The following is an 18,810-nucleotide window of genomic DNA, read 5'->3' as shown; positions in this document are numbered from 1 at the left end:
ATTTTTTTATTTTTAAAAAATTAATTTATCAGAGACTCTGGCTACCAGCTATTTAGTCCAGCTTCTAGAGACCAAGAATGAGACTCTACATTTCTAAACATTTACTTAGCTTATATTGGCTAACTTTTATTCTAACCATAACACTCAAGGACAAGGCTGATAGATGGGTGGTGGGGAACCAACCAATAAAAAGTCTGGGAGATAACATGGCAAAAGAGTACTTAAGGCCACATAGAAGAAAAGTGGACAGTTAGAGGCAATCTATTAAATCTGAAAAAAGTTCAACTTCATTATTAAATTAAGAAATGTAAAGTAAAACAACTAAGATACCACTTTTTTGCGTAGTAGGTTGGTAAACATTAGCAGGTGCTCTCATCAACTGAAGTGGAGAGTAATTTGGTAATATTGAAAATATTTCTGATAGTTTAGGAATAAAAGCTTACAAAACTATCAAAACTATATATATATGTGATATGTGTGTGTGTATGTATATGTGTATTGTATACATATACACACACACACATATATATGCATACTCAGATACAAATTCTGGAAGATACATACCAAAACATTTACATCAGCTATATGCTATATATAAGTGAGGATGATTTTTCCCACTTTTAATTTTTATGTATTTTCTATTTTCTACAATGAATGTAAATTATTTTGGTAAGAAAGTTTTAAAAGGAAAAATGTTGGTTTGGCAATCTACCACAATTTAAAATGTGTACATTCCCTTTGACATAATTCTACTTCTAGAAATTCTTCCTGCAGATTTATTTGGTTTAAAGAAACACAAAGATGAGTTTTTTTGTATACTTTGTGAAACAAAACAAACTTTGCTCACACATGGGACTGGTTAACATATGGAGCAGCGCAAAAGAATGCGGTGCGCTGATATGAACAGCACTACACCTCGCTTCCCACAGTGTGTGTAAAAACTGAATACGTTTGGACACTACTCATAGCTTTTATACGTTGTACCAAGGACTAATTAGTCAGGGGAGAAACTAAAATCTGCACTTACCTCTTTGAGAAGAAATGGGAGGCAAATTTCAGCAGGTAAAGGAAAACCTGAATCGGAAAGAGGGTGAAACTGTTTTTACACAGACATCTAATCTTCACTTGGTGGTAAATGTAAAATTTAATAACTCACGGTCAGATTTGAAGTTTTCCGCTTTACATATGGGGTCATGACATTTTTGATACCAAACTTCATTCTTCAGATCAACCAAAATCCTTTATGTTAAAAAAAAAAAAGTTACTTAATAGCCAGAATAGATAGAAAATAAAATTCAGCTACATGCTCTTTATAAGAGCTATGCTAATTCTTAAAGATGGAGAAAACAAAATTTAAAAAGTAAAAAATATACACCAAGCAAAAGAAAACTGATTGCCGAAAATATCACACAAAGTGGACTTGCGGGCAAAAAAAATACATCTCCCATTCTGTACCCAATTAGGATAGCTTCAAAGTACAGGTGGGGCAAAAGTAGGTTTACAGTTTTCATATGGAAAATACAATAGTAAACTCGGTGTTTCACATACTCAACTGTAAACCTACTTTTGCCCCATCCTGCTTGTGAGCAAAATTGACCATTTTAAGGATAAACAAACCTTTTACCATAAGTTGAGATTTTTAAAAAAACATTCTTTTGGTAAGTGACACAACAAATAACCAATCAGTAAGGATATAGGAAATTTGAATTACATAATTAAAAAGCAATTAACAGCTCGGCCAGTGTGGGTCAGTGATTGAGCGTCAACCCATGAACCAAGAAGTCACAGTTTGATTCCCAGTCAGGGTGCACAATGCCCAGGTTTCAGGCTCAATACCCAGTAGGGGGGCGTGCAGGAGCCAGCTGATCAATGATTCTCTATCATTGATGTTTCTATCTCTCTTCCCTTTCCCTTCCTCTCTCTGAAATTTAAAAAAGCAATTAACAGATTTGATGTAATAGTTATATATGAATACTGCTTCAAATAATTAAAAGCAGCTCTTTATAAAACATTTATAAAAATTGACTAAAAATATTTTTTAAAATTTGACTGCTAGGTACAATGTGAATCTTACTAAATTGAAAAGTATTCATTCATACAACATGTTCCCTCTTCACAAAGCAAGTTTAGAAATAAAAAGATAGCTACTAAAAACCTATAATTAGAAATTCAAAAACTTGTAAATAACCAGTTGACCCAAGAAATCATGGTAGAAATTAGTAAGTGGTTAGAACTGAATGGAATTGAAAAGACATACTCAAATATGTGAAATGGACCTAAAGTTATCACAGAGGGACTTCAGATCTTCAAAGCTTATTTACAAAAATTAACGGCTAAAACGAGTAACACTGGAAAATGAACAATAGAAAAAATCCTAATAAGAGAAAAGGCAGGAAGTAATAAAAATTTTTAAAACTTAACAAAGGGCCAAAATGCAAAAATTGGTAAATTTCTTGTGAGATTAATTAAAAAATAAATAAGGTATACACACAAATGTTATTAGAAATTGCAGATGTAACTACAAATGTAAATTATACTAAAAATATAAGAATATTATGAACTTTTGCTAGTTAAATTGAAAACTTTGGTAAAGTAGACAAAATACTAGATAGAAATATACCAAACTAAGCAAACTAAAGCAATCCTATAATGACTAAATTTAAGTAGTGTAAAATCGTCCCACACTTCATAAAAAATGAAACATAGCCCTGGTTGGTTTGGCTCAGTGGATAGAGCGTCGGCCTGCAGACTGAAGGGTCCCAGGTTCGATTCCGGTCAAGGGCATGTACCTTGGTTGCGGGCACATCCCCAGTGGGGGTATGCAGGAGGCGGCTGATCGATGTTTCTCTCTCATCAATGTTTCTAACTCTCTCTCTATCCCTTTCCCTTCCTCTCTGTAAAAAATCAATAAAATATATTTGTTTTAAAAATGAAACATAAATGGCTAATATTCCACCACAGGGTAGTCAGACATGAACCCAGGAGAGAAAAATGCAGGCCAGCCAGCCTCACTGCCTCATAGACAGTCCAGTGACAGACTTCCTAGGAACAACCGAAGCTGCAGTTCCCAGGGACCAGAGCCCGCGGCAAACAGGACATTTACATCTTTCTAGGGAAATGGTGCCTGGATATCTGCCAAGCACCCTGCAACTGCTTGCAGTTTGGGGCTTTAATATTGCATCACCCTTCAACCCTTTCCCTGGCGCCCTGTGTATGCAGTGCTGGGCTTTTCGGTGTGGCTGTGATAAAAGAACCATAAACATCAATGTGGAAGGAGACAATGGTGGGGGTGGCAGTGTTTAAGAGGTTATGCGATGCTCAGGAGGACACATCCCCTTAACAGTGATTGTATTAAAGAAGGGTCAAAGCTGCAAACTCCCAGCTATAGGTTAGTCATGGGGATATAACATAGAGCATAGACTATGGTTAAGAATGATGTCTTGCATATTTGAAAGTTGCTAAGAGAGTAAATCTTAAAGGCTTTCCTCATAAAAAATTTTTGTAACTATGGTGACATTGATTTAACTGTGGTGATCATTCCACTATGTGTACAAATACAAATTGATGAATACTGTTTTTTCAAAGAGCTACCAAATTGTTAGAGCAAAAACTGGAAGCTGTTTGAAACTATTTCACGAACAGAACTTAGATATTTCTTAGGCCTCGGATCAATGTGAAGAGATTACCAAGAATCTAAGGGCACCTTGATCTAAGTCTGGGAACCTCTGTACCAATGCTGTCTGCTAGGCAGAGTCCTTATCCACAGAATGCTCTTTGCAAGACGTTTCTGATTTCTGCATACAGCAACTAAACCTAGTCCATGGATTATGAGGCACCGTTCCCTGAGAATGTCACATGCTATGTAACTAAGTATAACATGTAGATGTTTCACCACCTCAGTGCTCCCTGTTGTGTGCGGTGACTGCTCACTTCTGCCTCAGCTTGCTTTCTTTTTTTTAAAAAAAAAAATATTTTTATTGATTTCAGAGAGGAAGGGAGAGAGATAGAATCATCAATGAAAAGAGAGAATCATTGGTCGGCTGCCTCCTGCAGACGCCCCACTGGGGATCGAGCCACAACCTGGGCATGTGCCTGACCGGGAATCAAACCATGACCTCCTGATTCATAGGTCTATGCTCACCCACTAAGCCACACTGGCTGGGCTCTGCCTCAGCTTTTAACCTGAGTCAGAGAGCATCAGTGCAGGAAGGACCCGGGAGACCTGCCAGGTGCCCCCGGCCTCAGTCTGCTTCACCTGTGCCTCTGACTCCTTGTCTCTTTCAGTGAAGCTTGACACTGGGTAGGAATCTCAGATTCCTGAGTGTGGTTTGACAATGCACTCCTCAAATTCACTAGTAACCAGGGAAATTCATATGAAACTACAATATTTTACACCCACCAGATTAGCCAACCAAATGTTTCAAACCTAACAAAGTTTTGGTGAGAATATGGAGCAGTAGGAAATCTGAAAACACTGCTGGTGAGAGTATAATTAGGATGGCCAGTAGGAAAAATAATTATTACCTAGTAAAATTAAGTGTGTGCATATTCTATGACAGCAGCTATTTTTAGATACATATTTTGAGAAACTCATGTGCAATATGCAATATGCACAAGCACATGTGTAGCTTCATTATTCATCATAGAAAGCGACATGTCCATAGGACAGATAAGCTGGCATATTTATATAGTGACCTATTATACAATAATGCAAAGTGAGCAACAGCTACATGCAGTATGGATGAACCTCACTAATGCAATGCTGACCAAAAAGTAAGTCAAAGGATGCAATTTACATAACGTTAAAAATAATCTAAGATGAAATGATATACTGTTTGGGGATACAAATACATATGGGAAAAAAATGTTCAGAAAGCAAGGGGAAAACTAACACAAAATTCAGGATAATAGCTATTGTCTCTGAGGTCCAAAGAGGAATAAATTGGGGTTGGGCCCACAAGATGCTTCTGAGGTTTGACCAAGTTCTGCTCTTCCAGTGGGGGGCAGCAGTGGCAAGTGTTAGTCTGTAAAATGCACATGTACATGGTACACTCTTCTATGTGTATTTCACAGTTAAGGAAAAGTAGATTATGGATACATAATACTGGTAATCCTTCAGAAAGAAAGATATAGCAACCCAACAATTTCAGAAAGTTAAAAGATGGTCATATACTGTATATGGATGATAATTTTCTGGTAAACTTATATGCATAGAAAAATACACCAAAACCATAACCATAGTTATCACTGGTTCAGGGACTAGCGGTGATATCTTCCTTTGTGTTTTGCTATGTTACAGTGTTGTGTGTTGAGCATAGTTCTGAAATTGTTTAATGAATTAAGCTACGTGTGCAGTACAGCACAGAATCATGCTCCCAGCATGCTTTCTGATTTTCCAGCAGCTGCTGTGTGACATGTTCTCATGTCTGGTACATGTGCTGTATGTGCTGGACATACAGAGGTCTCAGCTCTGACAGTAAATAGATAAACAGCACAATTTCTTATATAACATAACTACTGGGTTTCTACTCTATCCCTATTCTAACCATATCCTTTTATTGTTTAAAATTCTGTTTCTGGTTTTACTTCATCCTTTACTTCCTCTCCTTTGCCAGGGGATTAAAAAGAAACTAAAACTAAAACAAGGCCTGGCATGGACAGCAAGCATTCAGTAAACAGTGGTTTCCTTCTATGCCATTCTGTGTCTTGAACACATAAACATAACCTGCACTCCAACTCCTAACACTGAGAAGTTTCCTTCTTGTCCAAATTGTTCCATTGCACTTTAGCTTCCATAAGGTGTCATGGGCCACCTGCAGTAGGAGAGAGACCTTCCACCATTGTTCATCATCTGTCTCATTTCTTTTAGCCCCACTGCATCCTACCTTAGTCCTCTAAAGGTTATACTATCTACGAGATTATTTTACCAAGTAAAGTACAAATGAAGATGATAGGTGCTAGGTGGAAGGTTGTAATTAAAATATTCAAATTAAATGTTATAACACAAACTAAATATAAATTGAATTATAACTAAACTAGTGGCCTGGTGCTCGAATTCGTGCACATTGAAAGGAAATTAATTAGAAGAAATATTTTAATATCGCTATTCTATTCACCTTTTCTCTATAATAGAAGCGTCAACCAAATTCACGATCGACAATGACAGATCGAAACACATGCATGTGGCGCCACGGAGAGCTTTATTGTATCGCATATGCGCGAATCAACTTAGCCTTTTATATATATAGATTATAAAGACAATTTTTAACTTTAAAAATTATAAATATTAAAAATATTGGTTAAAATGTAGAACTTATTAATAAACAATATTACTTACATGATATTATTACTCTTGTGGGCTCTTCCAATGTTTCCACACCAGCGATATTTACAAATGTCATAAACCAATAATTCTTCTGGAAAAAAGTAGTTCCAACGCCGAATCCCTAAAATGCAAATAATGTTTCTAAAGGCATTTTTACTCTATCATAAAACAGTTAATAAAAAATAAGATTGTCTTTACCTCCTTTAATGCCATTTTTATTCACCAAAGAAAGAACAAATTGATCAATTTCAGGATAGGGCGAGGCCTGAAAACCTTCAATGTTTTCTACTGCAACAGAGAGAAAAATTAATTATAAATGATAATGGTTAAAGCTGAGAAGTTTTGATTTAAGTTATTTAGCATAATTTTGGGTTACCTCCTCCCCCTTGGTTCCCAATCTCCCCTTTTTGCAATGTTCCTTCTAATCAGTCATGGATTTTTATTATCCTACAAGGAAGCAGGTAAAATTCAAATCTCTCAATTAAGCCAAATGTCAACTAATGATTACCAAAAGCATGTATAATCATATCAATTGCTTTCTTCACTCTAATAAGGAAGCACAGTCCCTTACACCCAGGAGCTGCCTGGTCCTATGAGGTGGGCTTGGGTGTAGCTACCAGGTGGCTGGGCACCACAGCTCAGCCCTCGTGTTCTGTTCATCATAAACTATTTCACAGAACTTCAGCATCAGATGAGGTCATTCTGTGGCGATGATGATTCAAGACAAAAATGAACACATGTCTGAACACAGACAAAATGAACGGACATTTTCCAAGCCAAAGAAATGATCAAATACACCCTTATCTTATCTAACATAATTAATTGCTGCTTCTTAACCTGGTTACAGCTTTAGTCTCCCTGAAGTCTGCCTGCTTTCTAGGTAAGATTTCTCAATATTCATCATAGAACTTTCCCTTATGGGCCCTCCTCAAAAGCCCCTAACTTAAGCCCGAAGCCTAACACCCTTTACTGAGACGCCCCGTGGCTCCCTATGGTGTGCATTCTCCATCGCTGTGAACAGTAATACACTTGTCTTGCTCAACACAGTGTGTTTTCTGGTGGTCTTTAGATGCAGGGCCCTGACATTCAGCTACATTTTGTATCTAAGTGTCTACTGGAATAATTTAGAGTAATTTATTTACAATCTCATTCAACATTTAAAGATAGAATAATCTACTTTTCTAAAAATAAAGCCTGTATTTCACTTACAAAAGTAATATACATGATTGGAGACAATTTGGAAATATATTAAAGCATAAATAAGAGAAACTCCAAAACAATGTCTCAAAGTAACTGTTAGTCATATAATAGGCTATTCATATTTTTTTAAAACTTGTGATCATACCTCAACATATAATTTGAGTCTACTTTTTCTCTTAACATCATAAGTGGATATTTTCCATATTATATTAGACTTTATAAATTTTAATGACTTCAGAGAATTTTATACTACGGAACCAATCCCATTTTGTTGTACACTTAGATTGTTTTCAGTTTTTCACTATTATAAATAATAATAGCCCAATATCTATACTAATAAAAGGGTAATATGCTAATTAGACCAGATAGACTAGTTGTCCTTCTGGAGAAAGCAACGGTGGCAGGGGCCAAGGCCGAGGTGGTTAGGGGCAATCAGGCCAGCAGAGGAGAGCATTAGGGGCGATCAGGCAGGCAGGGAAGAGCAGTTAGGGATGATCAGGCAGGCAGGGGAGAGCAGTTAGGGGCAATCAGGCAGGCAGGCAGAAGCGGTTAGGGGCAGGCAAGCAGGCAGGCAGGCAGGCAGGGGAGCAGTTAGAGACAATTAGGCAGGCAGAAGTGGTTAAGGGCAATCAGGCAGGCAGGGGAGCAGTTAGGGGCATCAGGCAGACAGGGCAGAGTGGTTAGGGGCAATTAGGCAGGCAGGCAGGTGAGCGGTTAGGAGCCAGCGGTCCCAGATTGTGAGGATGTCCGACTGCCATGGGATCAAGCATCGGGCCTAAACCGGCAGTCAGACATCCCCCAAGGGGTCCCAGATTGGAGAGGGTGCAGGCCAGGCTGAGGGACATCCCCCCTTTCTGCCCCCCTCCCCTGCATGAATTTCGTGTACTGGGCCTCTAGTGTGTGTGTGTGTGTGTATTTTCATTCACTGGAGAGTTTATGTAGGAAATCTTAGGAAAAAAACCCTGTATGTTCTTCAGTATAGGAATGAAGAATATATACTTTTCATGAGAAACTGCAGCCATTAAAAGAATGAGATGCTCTCCAGTTACTGGAAATACAGGAAAAACCCTCCTGGTTAAATACGAAGCTACTGACAGTGGTCATCCCTTTGTGGACAGAGGATGAAGAGAACTCTTAGGTGTCTTATTTTAATATGTGTTCATTTTATACAAACAATATATTATTTAGGTAGGGTTTTTTTCAAAATGGTATAAATGAAAATTAGTGAATAAGCTTTTTAAAATATCTCTTATTTCACTTAGCATAATGCTCTCCAGTTCCATCCATGCTGTTGCAAATGGTAAGAGTTCCTTCTTTTTTACAGCAGCATAGTGTTCCATTGTGTAGATGTACCACAGTTTTCTGATCCATTCACCTACTGATGGGCACTTAGGCTGTTTCCAGATCTTAGCTATGGTGAATTGTGCTATGAACATATGGGTGCATATATCCTTTCTGATTGGTAGAAACTTAGTTATTTTAAAAGATCAGTAGATATGAATACATAAGATTTAAGATTTTAAAGGCAAAACAGATTTAACATCCTTAAATTTTCATAGAAAATTATTTTTGTATAATTACCTGAAGTGCTGGTACTATTAAGATGCCCAGCCTGTTTTTGTTTATCCTCGGATGTGTCACATCTAAGTACTCGTAAAGTATCTGAGAATCTGAAGAAAATATGTTCAAGAAACAAAATAATATTATATTAGAATTAAAGAGACATAGCTACAGAAAAGAAACAACCTCAAAGAATTCCATATTAAAATCCTCTGTTCGACAGCTATTATCCCAGGACATTTATGCCACATCTGCCTATAAAAGCACCAATCCTACCCACATAAAAAGAGGAGTCTGGTGATCACTTAAAACACGTTCCTGCAGAGTGAGCCGAGGACTCCAAGGCTGCTCAAGGGCCGGAAGGAGGTGTAATCCCACTCCCCAAACAGACGGAGCCTCTGAAATGTCTGTTACAATGATTTAAAAGTGTGAATAATGGGAAGAAAAGAGAAGGAAAAGACAGGTGAGAGCAAAGGGAAAAATGGATTGAAATTAATGGAAGTAAAAGAGGCATTCATAACCGTAAAGAATTTTGCCTTTAATTTCAAAAAGAAATCCTCTACTTGGATACACAAAAGACAACAAAGGAGGCCCTAGTTCAGTAGAACTCTGCATTTCTGTGAAATTAATATTGAAGTTACAAAAGAAATGGGGGACTTCAGGCTGTATCTATCATAGATCCCCTAGTTGCTTTTCCATACATGATAGGATGTGATCTTACTCTGGGGCCAACAACTGGGGGCAGCAATTGTCATACAATTTTTCACTACTCCCATACTACTTCTAGATCTCAGAAACTGCTACCACTACTATAACACTTACTGAGCAGATACTATGTGCCAGCACTGCATATGTTTTTTTTAAAAATATGTGTTATTATACCACTTTTATTTATTTTTTAAAAATATATTTTATTGACTTTTTACAGAGAGGAAGGGAGAGGGATAGAGAGTTAGAAACATCGATGAGAGAGAAACATCAATCAGCTGCCTCCTGCACACCCTCTACTGGGGATGTGCCCAAAACCAAAGTACATGCCCTTGACTGGAATCGAACCCGGGACCTTTCAGTCTGCAGGCCGACACTCTATCCATTGAGCCAAACCGGTTAGGGCTGCATATATGTTTTATATATAGTTTTGACTTATTTAATCCTAACAACTCCCTAAGACAGATGTATTATTTCCATTTTAAAGGTAAGGAAACTAATACTTTGACATTACTTCTGAGATATGTTATGGAAGAACTCAAACAGTCCAGAAACATCCGAAGAAAAGCAACCATCTCCCACCTTCTTTGGGACTGCTGTACATTCACAATCCAGACACAATTTTCCCCACACCAAATATTTTAAACATTTTTATTAAAATTCATTTCTGTGGAGTTTCTCTTTAAGATTATATCTGGGGAAAGCAAAGGAAGAGCAAGTTAACAAGGTAATTTAGTGCTTTGGACTAACAAAAATTGCAAGCCTAGAATCAAGGGGATTAAAGGCAAATATATTTATGTATATATTTTTTTATTTATTTCAGAAAGAGGAAGGGACGGGAGAGAGAGATAAAAACATCAATAATGAGAGAGAATCATTGATTGGCTGCCTCCCGCACACCCTCTACTGGGGATTGAGCTTACAACCCAGACACGAGCCCTGACCAGGAATCAAGCCGTGATCTCCTGGTTCATGGGTTGACGCTCAACCACTGAGCCACACCGACTGGGCTAAAGGCAAGAATTTCTGTTGAAAGAAGTCTTTCAAACTTTTTTAAATGACCAAAATATGTAAAATCAAATGTTCAACAATAGAACAACTAATCAGAGTATATAAATACAATGGAAAATCATATAGGTATTAAAAGTTTTACTTATAATTAACTGCTGGCAAATTATTAACTTGGCAAATATTCAGAATATGTTGAGTGGATAAAACAGGTGACACATATACTCTCAACAAATATTTTTTTAAATGATGGAGTTACGTAAATTATATATGTATGTGCATATATGAAAAAATGAAATGTTAATAGTAATTATATTTCTAAATGCAATAAAACTATTTTTATTTTCTTCTTTATAGAAATGTTAATCATTTTAGAAAAACTGGAAAAATATATAAAATATAATTATAAAAAGACATAAAGAGAATACTATGTGGTTAGAAAATAAATTTTACTATTATATTTCAGTTAATAGACAAAAGAAAACAGTAATCTAGAATTTGAAGAACTGACTTTCTTGTTTAAGGTAGAATGAATTTACACAATTTACATTTTAGTACTGTGCAATATTCATGAATACACAATGGTTTACTTCTGATACTACATACCTAACATTGCTGACCAAAGAAGAGAGGAAATACTGTTCCTCTTCAGAAGTATTCTTTGACTGTGTAAGAGAAAACCTGTTATCTTCAGCGACCTCCAACACCACAGGCTTCCCCTTTTTTGATGACTTATAGAGCCGAAAGTTCCTATTTCTTGTATAAACTCCTATATGAAAGGTTAACAAAACAGTATGAACGCATGTTTTCAGTTACTTGTTTTTATAATCAGCAAGTGTGAAATTAATTTGTGTAGCATTTTTAGAAGAAACAACAGTTCTGATTCACCTTGGCAATCTAAAAAGATCCTGAGCTCCCCTCTTCCTGTGGTCACAATGAACCTAAGCTATATATAGAAAAACGTCCTCTGGAAAAAACCTAGAATCTGGTGGAAGTCCCCCTTCACAGAGAGAAAATGAAAGGAAGCCACATCTAAGCAGGTAGGAAGGGCTGAGACACATTCACGTTAAACCCCACCCCTGGCAGGGGAACCCATCACATGGCTGGGGTAGGGGGGAGGGAATGGAACCCTGAAATTCTCCTGGGGAACCCCAACTTTTAAGACCAGCAATTGAGAAACAGAACCTCCCAAACACCTGGCTCTGAAGATCACCTGGGGTTCACCCCCATGAAACCTGGGGGGCTGTGGCGAACAGGGACGGCTCTTAAAGGGCTCACATGTGGACGCACCCACCTGGGCCCAGAAGCAGCCCTTTGAAAAGCACCAGACTTTATGTGCAAGAAACCCATTTGCAGATTTTAACGTGTTGGTTTGCATGGCTGCCCTGGCCTGTTTGGCTCAGTGGATAGAGCCTGTGGGAATGCAAGTGTTTCAGGCAGAGAACAAGTGCTCACACACCCTCTGGGGATACAGGCTGGTGGGTACCATCTTCCTGCTCTCCCTCTGCCTTATTAATGCCACTGGCACCATCTTTTCTTCTTTCCTCAGCAGGCGCCCGCTGGGCACGCCCTCTGTCTCACCCCTCTGTGCTCTCAGGCTGTGTCCAGAGCACCACTATCTCCCAGAGCAGCGCTTCTACACTCTGGTGCCCCACTTGTCACTCAGGGGGCACCCCTTGATTGCTTTGCATTCGTGGGTCCCATAGGACTGTAACAATTGGAGAGGCAGTTCTTGGCCGGCTACCACCGCCAGGGCACTGCACAGAAAACAGACTGAACACAGCTTTTCTGTGAAAGTCTTAATTGCTTGTCTTAGAGCTTCCCCCTTAGTTGCAGGTTTCAGGTTGGGCACACAATTTTGAGGCTACAGAGCTACTCCCAGAGAATGTAAGCCAGGGAATCCTATCTGCCCTCTTCCTCTGCCTCGCCACAGCTCGCTGGCATGCCCCATAAAGGAGCTTATACACTCGTCTGGCACCTGGTCTTTGTGACTCCTGCTCAGGAAACATCTCCAGATGGCCTGGCTCTGGTGGCCTTGGGGCTCACCCTTCCAGTCCCCAGGGCAGGACTGTGTATATTTGCATTCTTTAAAAGCTGCAGCCTGAGGGTCTGGCTTCTAATCAGAATAATCTGGGTGCTGAGATGCTCCCTTTTGAGACACAGACTGTTTCTGGCACAGCCTCAACTACTGGGAGTTATTAGGGATTTTTAAAAAGCTGCTTGGACAATCACAAAGGCTTGATAGACGAGAGCCAGGGCAGAGCAGGATTAACCAGCCGTTCATCTCCTACACAAAGCCAACCCTTCAAGCCTGGGAGAAGTGGCTGTGTCATCTATGCATAGAAACCAACAGAGAATTAAGAAAAATGAGGAGACAAAGGAATATGTTCCAAATGAAAGAACCAGATAAAACTGAAGAAAAAAAAACCTTAATGAAATTAACTAATTTACCCAATATAGAGTTCAAAGTAATGATCATAAAGATGCTCAACAAACTCAGAGGAGAATGGATAAACAACGAGAACTTTAACAAAGAGATAGAAAAGTATAAGAAAGTATCAGACATAATTCACAGGGCACAGGAATACAATAAATAAACTGCAAAAGACACTAGAAGGGTTCAATAGGAGAGTAGATGACGCAGAAGAGAGAATCAGTGAATTAGAGACAGGGCAGAGAATCAAATCAGAGAATAAAAAAGAGAAAAGAATGTAAAAGGTGAAGACAGTTTAAGGGACTGTGGAACCACATCAAACAGACTAACATTTTCATTACAGGAGTCCCAGTAGAGGAAAGGGATAGAGAGAGGAAGAGGGAGGAAAAGAGAGGAGTAGGAGGAGGAGAGGAGGGAGTGATACACTGTTCTCTTGGGAAGTTTATACAACTACCCACATCTGGTTTTGCATTAACCCCTTTAAAAAATGAACTCTGGCCTGGCCGGTGTTGCTCAATGGTTGAGCGTCAACCTATGAACCATGAGGTCACAGTTCCATTCCCTGTCAGGGCCCATGCCAGGGTTGTGGGCTCAATCCCCAGTAGGGGGCGTGCAGGAGGCAGCTGATCAAGATCAATGATTCTCTCTCATCGTTGATGTTTCTATCTCTCTCTCTCCCTCTCCCTTCCTCCCTAAAATCAATAAAAGCCCGGCTGGCGTGGCTCAGTGGTTGAGTGTCAACCTATGAATCAGAGTTCGATTCCCAGTCAGGGCACTAAATAAATAAAGAAAGAAAGAAAGAATATATTTTTTAAAAAGGGAACTCTGTCTTGGGAGGGGTGTGGATTTCTCCCAGCCCACCACCACCTGGACCCGCTGCTTTGTCCCTTTATATGTTTCTCCTATTAAAGCTTTTATGAATTTGAATAAGGCCACATGTCAGTTCTTCAGAATCCAATCTGAATCTAGACTTTTGGGGCTTTCCCCAACACTGGCGAAGTCATTCATATTAAAGGATAGTTTTCCAGACAAGCAAAATTTAAGGAGTTCATCACCACTAAACCACCCTTCCAAGAAATGTTCAAGGGACTCTTCGAGCTGACCAAAGAGCACTAACTCATAATAGGAAAACATATGAAAGTATAAATTACACTTGCAAAGGAATATGTGTAGTGAAAGTAGTGGATTAGTCACTTATAAAGCAAGTATGAAAAACAACTAACTCTAATAATTAGTTAAGGGATCCAAAAATAAAAAATATAAATTATGATATCAAAAACATAGAGGTAGTAAAAATATAGAACTTTAGAATGCATTCATAGTTAAGTTACCAATTTGCTATATATTGTTATAAGTTGTTATATGGAAGCCTCATAGTAATTACAATGCACAAATCTAGAGTAGATACACAGAAGATAATGAGAAAGAAATCTAAACATACCATTAAAGAAAATCATCAAACCACAAAGAAAAAGAGCGAGAGTAGAAAGGAACAGAGGAACAGCCAGGAAACAACAAAATGGCAATATGTATATATTCATCAGTAAGACTTTAAAAGTGAGTGGACTAAAAACCAATCAAAAAAGAGCACTAAATGGATTAAAAAACAAAATCCATCCAAGATTATGGTGAGACAAAGCAAAGCATTACATAATAATTAAGGGGTCAATCCAAAAAGAAGATAAAACATTTGTAAATATTTATGCAACCAACAAAGGAGCACATAAGTATATAACGGAAATATTAATAAACCTAAAAGAAGAAATATACAGCACAACAGTAATCGTATGGAACATTGATACCCTCTTACATAAAGGGATAGACCATCCCGAAGATGATCAATAGGAAAGCATCGGCCTGGAATGACATGTTAGATCAGATCAACATAACAGACATATACAAAACATTGTGTCCTAAAGCAACCTAATACACATTTCTTCTCAAGTTGCACATGGAACATTCTCCAAGACAGATCATGCATTAAAAACAAGTCTTAACAAATTTAAGAAGACTGAACTCATATCAAGCATCTTTTTCAACCACAATGATATGAAATAGAAATCAATTACAAAAAGAAAACTAGACAACTCACAAATATGTAGAGATTAAACAACATGTTATTTGAACAACCAAAGGGTCAACAAAGAACTCAAAAGAGAGACCAAAAAATACCTCGAGACAAAAGAAAATGGAAATGCAACACACCAAAACTTATTAGTATGAGATGCAGCAAATGCAGTGCAAGAAGTGTAGCATAAATGCCTACACCTCAAGAAACAAAAATCTCGCCCAGCCAGTGTGGCTCAGTGGTTGAGTGTCGAACTGTGAACCTGGAAGTCATGGTTCAATTCCCGGTTAGGGCATGTGCCCGGGTTGTGGCCTAGGATCCCCAGTTTGGGGGGACATGTAGGAGGCAGCCAATTGATGATTCTCTCTCATCATTTATGTTTATCAATCCCTCTCCCTCTCTGAAATCAATAAAAATATAAAATAAAACAGCAACAGAAATCTCAAACAACCTAACTTTACACCTCAAAGAACTAAAAAAGGAAGAAAAAGCGAAGCCCAAAGTTAGTAGAAGGAAATACCAAAGATCAGAGCAGATATAAATAAAAGAGACTAAAAAGATAATAGACAAGATCAATGAAACCAAGAACCAGTTCTTTGAATAAAGATGACCTTTAGCTAGACTCATGGGTAGGCGGGGCGGGGGGGGGGGGGGGGGCGGGGGGAGATGGGAGACTTAAATAAATAAAGTCAGAAACAAAAGAGGAGATGTTATAACTGATACTACAGAAATATAAAGGATCATAAGAAACTACAACAATCACATGCCAACAAACTGTACAACCTAGAATCTTACCTAATAGACAAACATGTAAATTGACTGTCCCTCCACTATGCTCACCAGGCAATCAGGAGAGTATGCAAATTAACCCAACAAAGATGGTGTTAATTTGCATATGTAGGCGTGAAGTGGCAGAGCCAAGACTGAAGGCTCCATCTGGAGCAGCGAAGTCTTAAGGCTCCAGCCGGAGTGAAGGCCTGGGTCCCAGGTGCCAGAGAAAACCAGTGCCAGCAGCCAGGGAAAGGGAAGGCCTATTGCATGAATCTCTTCATGCAATGGGCCTCTAGTAAACAGATAAATTCCTAGGAACACTCTTCTAATACTGAATCATGAAGAAACAGAAAATGTGAATGGTCGATTACTAGTAAAGAGATTGAATCAGTAATCCAAAACCTCCCCACAAAGTCCAGGATCAAATGACTTTAAATGTGAATTCTACCAAATACAGTGGGGCCTTGACTTACAAGTGTCCCGACTAACGAGTTTTTCAAGATACAAGCCGTCTCTCAGCCGATTTTTTGCTTTGAGTTGCGAGCTAAAATTCGGGTTACGAGCCAGCTTCAGATACCCCACCGCTAGTTGGCGCAGCGAACGTCACAGTGAACACCACAACATCAGCCCAGCATCACGTGTCTCACTCGTTCACTGTTGATTTGATATACAAGTAATTTGAGTTATGAGCTCCATCACAGAATGAATTAAACTCATAAGTCAAGGCCCCACTGTATTCAAAGAAAAATCAGTATCAATAGTTCTCAAAATCTCCCCCAAAAATAAAAGAGAACACTTACAAATTCATTTTACAAGGCTAGCACCATCCTAATAGCAAAACCAGACAAGGACTCCACAAGAAAAGAAAATGACAGGCTAATATATCTGATAACATAGATATAAAAATCTTCAAAATAATATTAGCAAACCAAATTCAACAATGCATTATAAGAATCATACCCCATGATCAAATTAGATTTATTCCAGGGATGCAAGGATGCTTCAATATCCAAAAAACAAGCCATATGATATACCACATTACCAAAATGAAAGATAAAAACCGTACGACTATCTCAATAAATGCAAAACCACAACTGACAATATTCGACATCTGCTTATGGTTAAAACTATCAACAAGGTGAATATAGAGGGAATGTACTTCAACATAATAAAGGCCACATACAACAAGCCCACAGCTAACATCATACACAGGAAGCGCTAAAAATTTTTCCTCTGAGATCAGAAAATAGACAAGGATGCCCACTCTCACCACCCATTCAACAAAAGTATTGAAATCCTATGTGGAGTAATTAGTCAAGAAAAAGAAAAAAAGGAATCCAAATTGGAAAGAAAGAAGAACTCTATTTGCAGATGATGTGATACTATGTGTAAAAAGCTTTAAAGGGCTCCAACAAACTACATACATATACTAACCGCCCCTCATCTGAGTTTTTGCTTTCTGCAGTTTCAGTTACCTGTGGTAAACCATGTTCTGAGAATATTAAATGGAAAATTCCTGAAATAAACAATTTATAAATTTTAAATTGTGTCCGTTCTGAGTTTATGATGAAATCCCACGCCATCCTGCTTCAACGTGCAAGGGCATGAGTCATCCCTTTCACTTCTCGCCCATTAGTCATTTATAACCATCTTAGTTATCAGATCATCTTTCAGAGTTGCAGTGCTTGTGTTCAGCTGACCCTTATTTTATACTAGAGGCCCGGTGAACAAAAATTCATGCATTCGGGGGGCGGGGGAGGGGGTCCCTCAGCCCAGCCTGCACCCTCTCGCAGTCCGGGACCCCTCGGGGGATGTCCGCCTGCTGACTTAGGCCCTCTGCCTGTGGGAAGTGGGCCTAAGCTGGCAGTCAGACATCTGTCCTGCAGTCAGGGAGCCCTCACTCCTTACCACCCGTCTGCTCGCTGCTCCTTAGCGTTGCCTCGTAGGCAGGAGAGGCTCCTGCCACTGCCGCTGCGCTCACCCGGCTTCTGACTGAGTGGTGCTCCCCCTATGGGAACGCACTGACCACCAGGGGGCAGCTCCTGCATTGAGCGTCTGCCCCCTGGTGGTCAATGCGCATCATAGCAACCGGTTGTTCCCCAGGTCAGTCGATTTGCATATTAGCCTTTTATTATATAGGACAGTGATGGCAAACTTATGACATGCGAACTCATTTTTTTGGTTGATTTTTCTTTGTGAAATGGCATTTAAATATATAAACTAAATATCAAAAATATAAATCTTTGTTTTACCATGGTTGCAAATATAAAAAAATTTCTATATGTGACACGGCACCAGAGTTATGTTAGGGTTTTTCAAAATGCTGACACGCCAAGCTCAAAAGGTTCGCCATCACTAATATAGGATGATGATAATGACCCCGAGAACAAGAGCAGTGATGCTGGCAAAGAAAAGCCAGACAGTGCTTCATTTAAGTGGAAAGGTGAGTACAGTAAAATATTTTGAGAGAAAGAGAAAGACTACATTCACATAACTTTAGTATATTGTTATAATTGTCCTATTTTGTTAATTATTGTTGCTAACCTTTTACTGTGCCTAATTTATGAATTAAACTTGATCATAGGTATGTATATATAGGAAAAAAACATAATATATATAGGGTCCAGTATTATCTACAGTTTCAGGCATCTACTGAGGTCTTGGAACATATCCCCATCAGATAAGGGGGAACTATTGTACAATGGAATTTTATTCAGCTAAAATAAACAAAGAAAT

The 18,810-nt window shown here is 38.7% G+C and overlaps 1 protein-coding gene across 10 annotated transcripts in view; it reads right to left on the bottom strand.

Annotated features, from left to right (window-relative positions):
• Positions 1-18,810, bottom strand: part of PRIMPOL (primase and DNA directed polymerase) — a 38,094-nt gene that overhangs the window by 1,425 nt on the left and 17,859 nt on the right. For 8 of the 10 annotated variants that reach the window (XM_070408166.1, XM_070408164.1, XM_070408165.1 and 5 more), the window contains 6 exons: positions 11,408-11,570; positions 9,107-9,195; positions 6,524-6,613; positions 6,338-6,446; positions 1,157-1,239; positions 1,028-1,074 (listed from right to left, as the gene is read on the bottom strand). In XM_070408166.1, coding sequence (XP_070264267.1) covers positions 1,028-1,074; positions 1,157-1,239; positions 6,338-6,446; positions 6,524-6,613; positions 9,107-9,195; positions 11,408-11,570 — 581 coding nt within the window. The remainder of the gene's footprint in view (positions 1-1,027; positions 1,075-1,156; positions 1,240-6,337; positions 6,447-6,523; positions 6,614-9,106; positions 9,196-11,407; positions 11,571-18,810) is intronic. The other 2 variants (XM_070408161.1, XM_070408163.1) reach the window with 1 other exon arrangement.

The sequence above is a fragment of the Myotis yumanensis genome, unplaced genomic scaffold, assembly GCF_028538775.1.
Source record: "Myotis yumanensis isolate MYYU_CA2020_CCGP unplaced genomic scaffold, mMyoYum1.0.hap1 SCAF_3, whole genome shotgun sequence".
In the NCBI taxonomy this organism is placed as follows: Eukaryota; Metazoa; Chordata; class Mammalia; order Chiroptera; family Vespertilionidae; genus Myotis; species Myotis yumanensis.
Note: the sequence above shows the minus strand (reverse complement) of the source record. Positions and strands in the feature narration are given on the sequence as shown.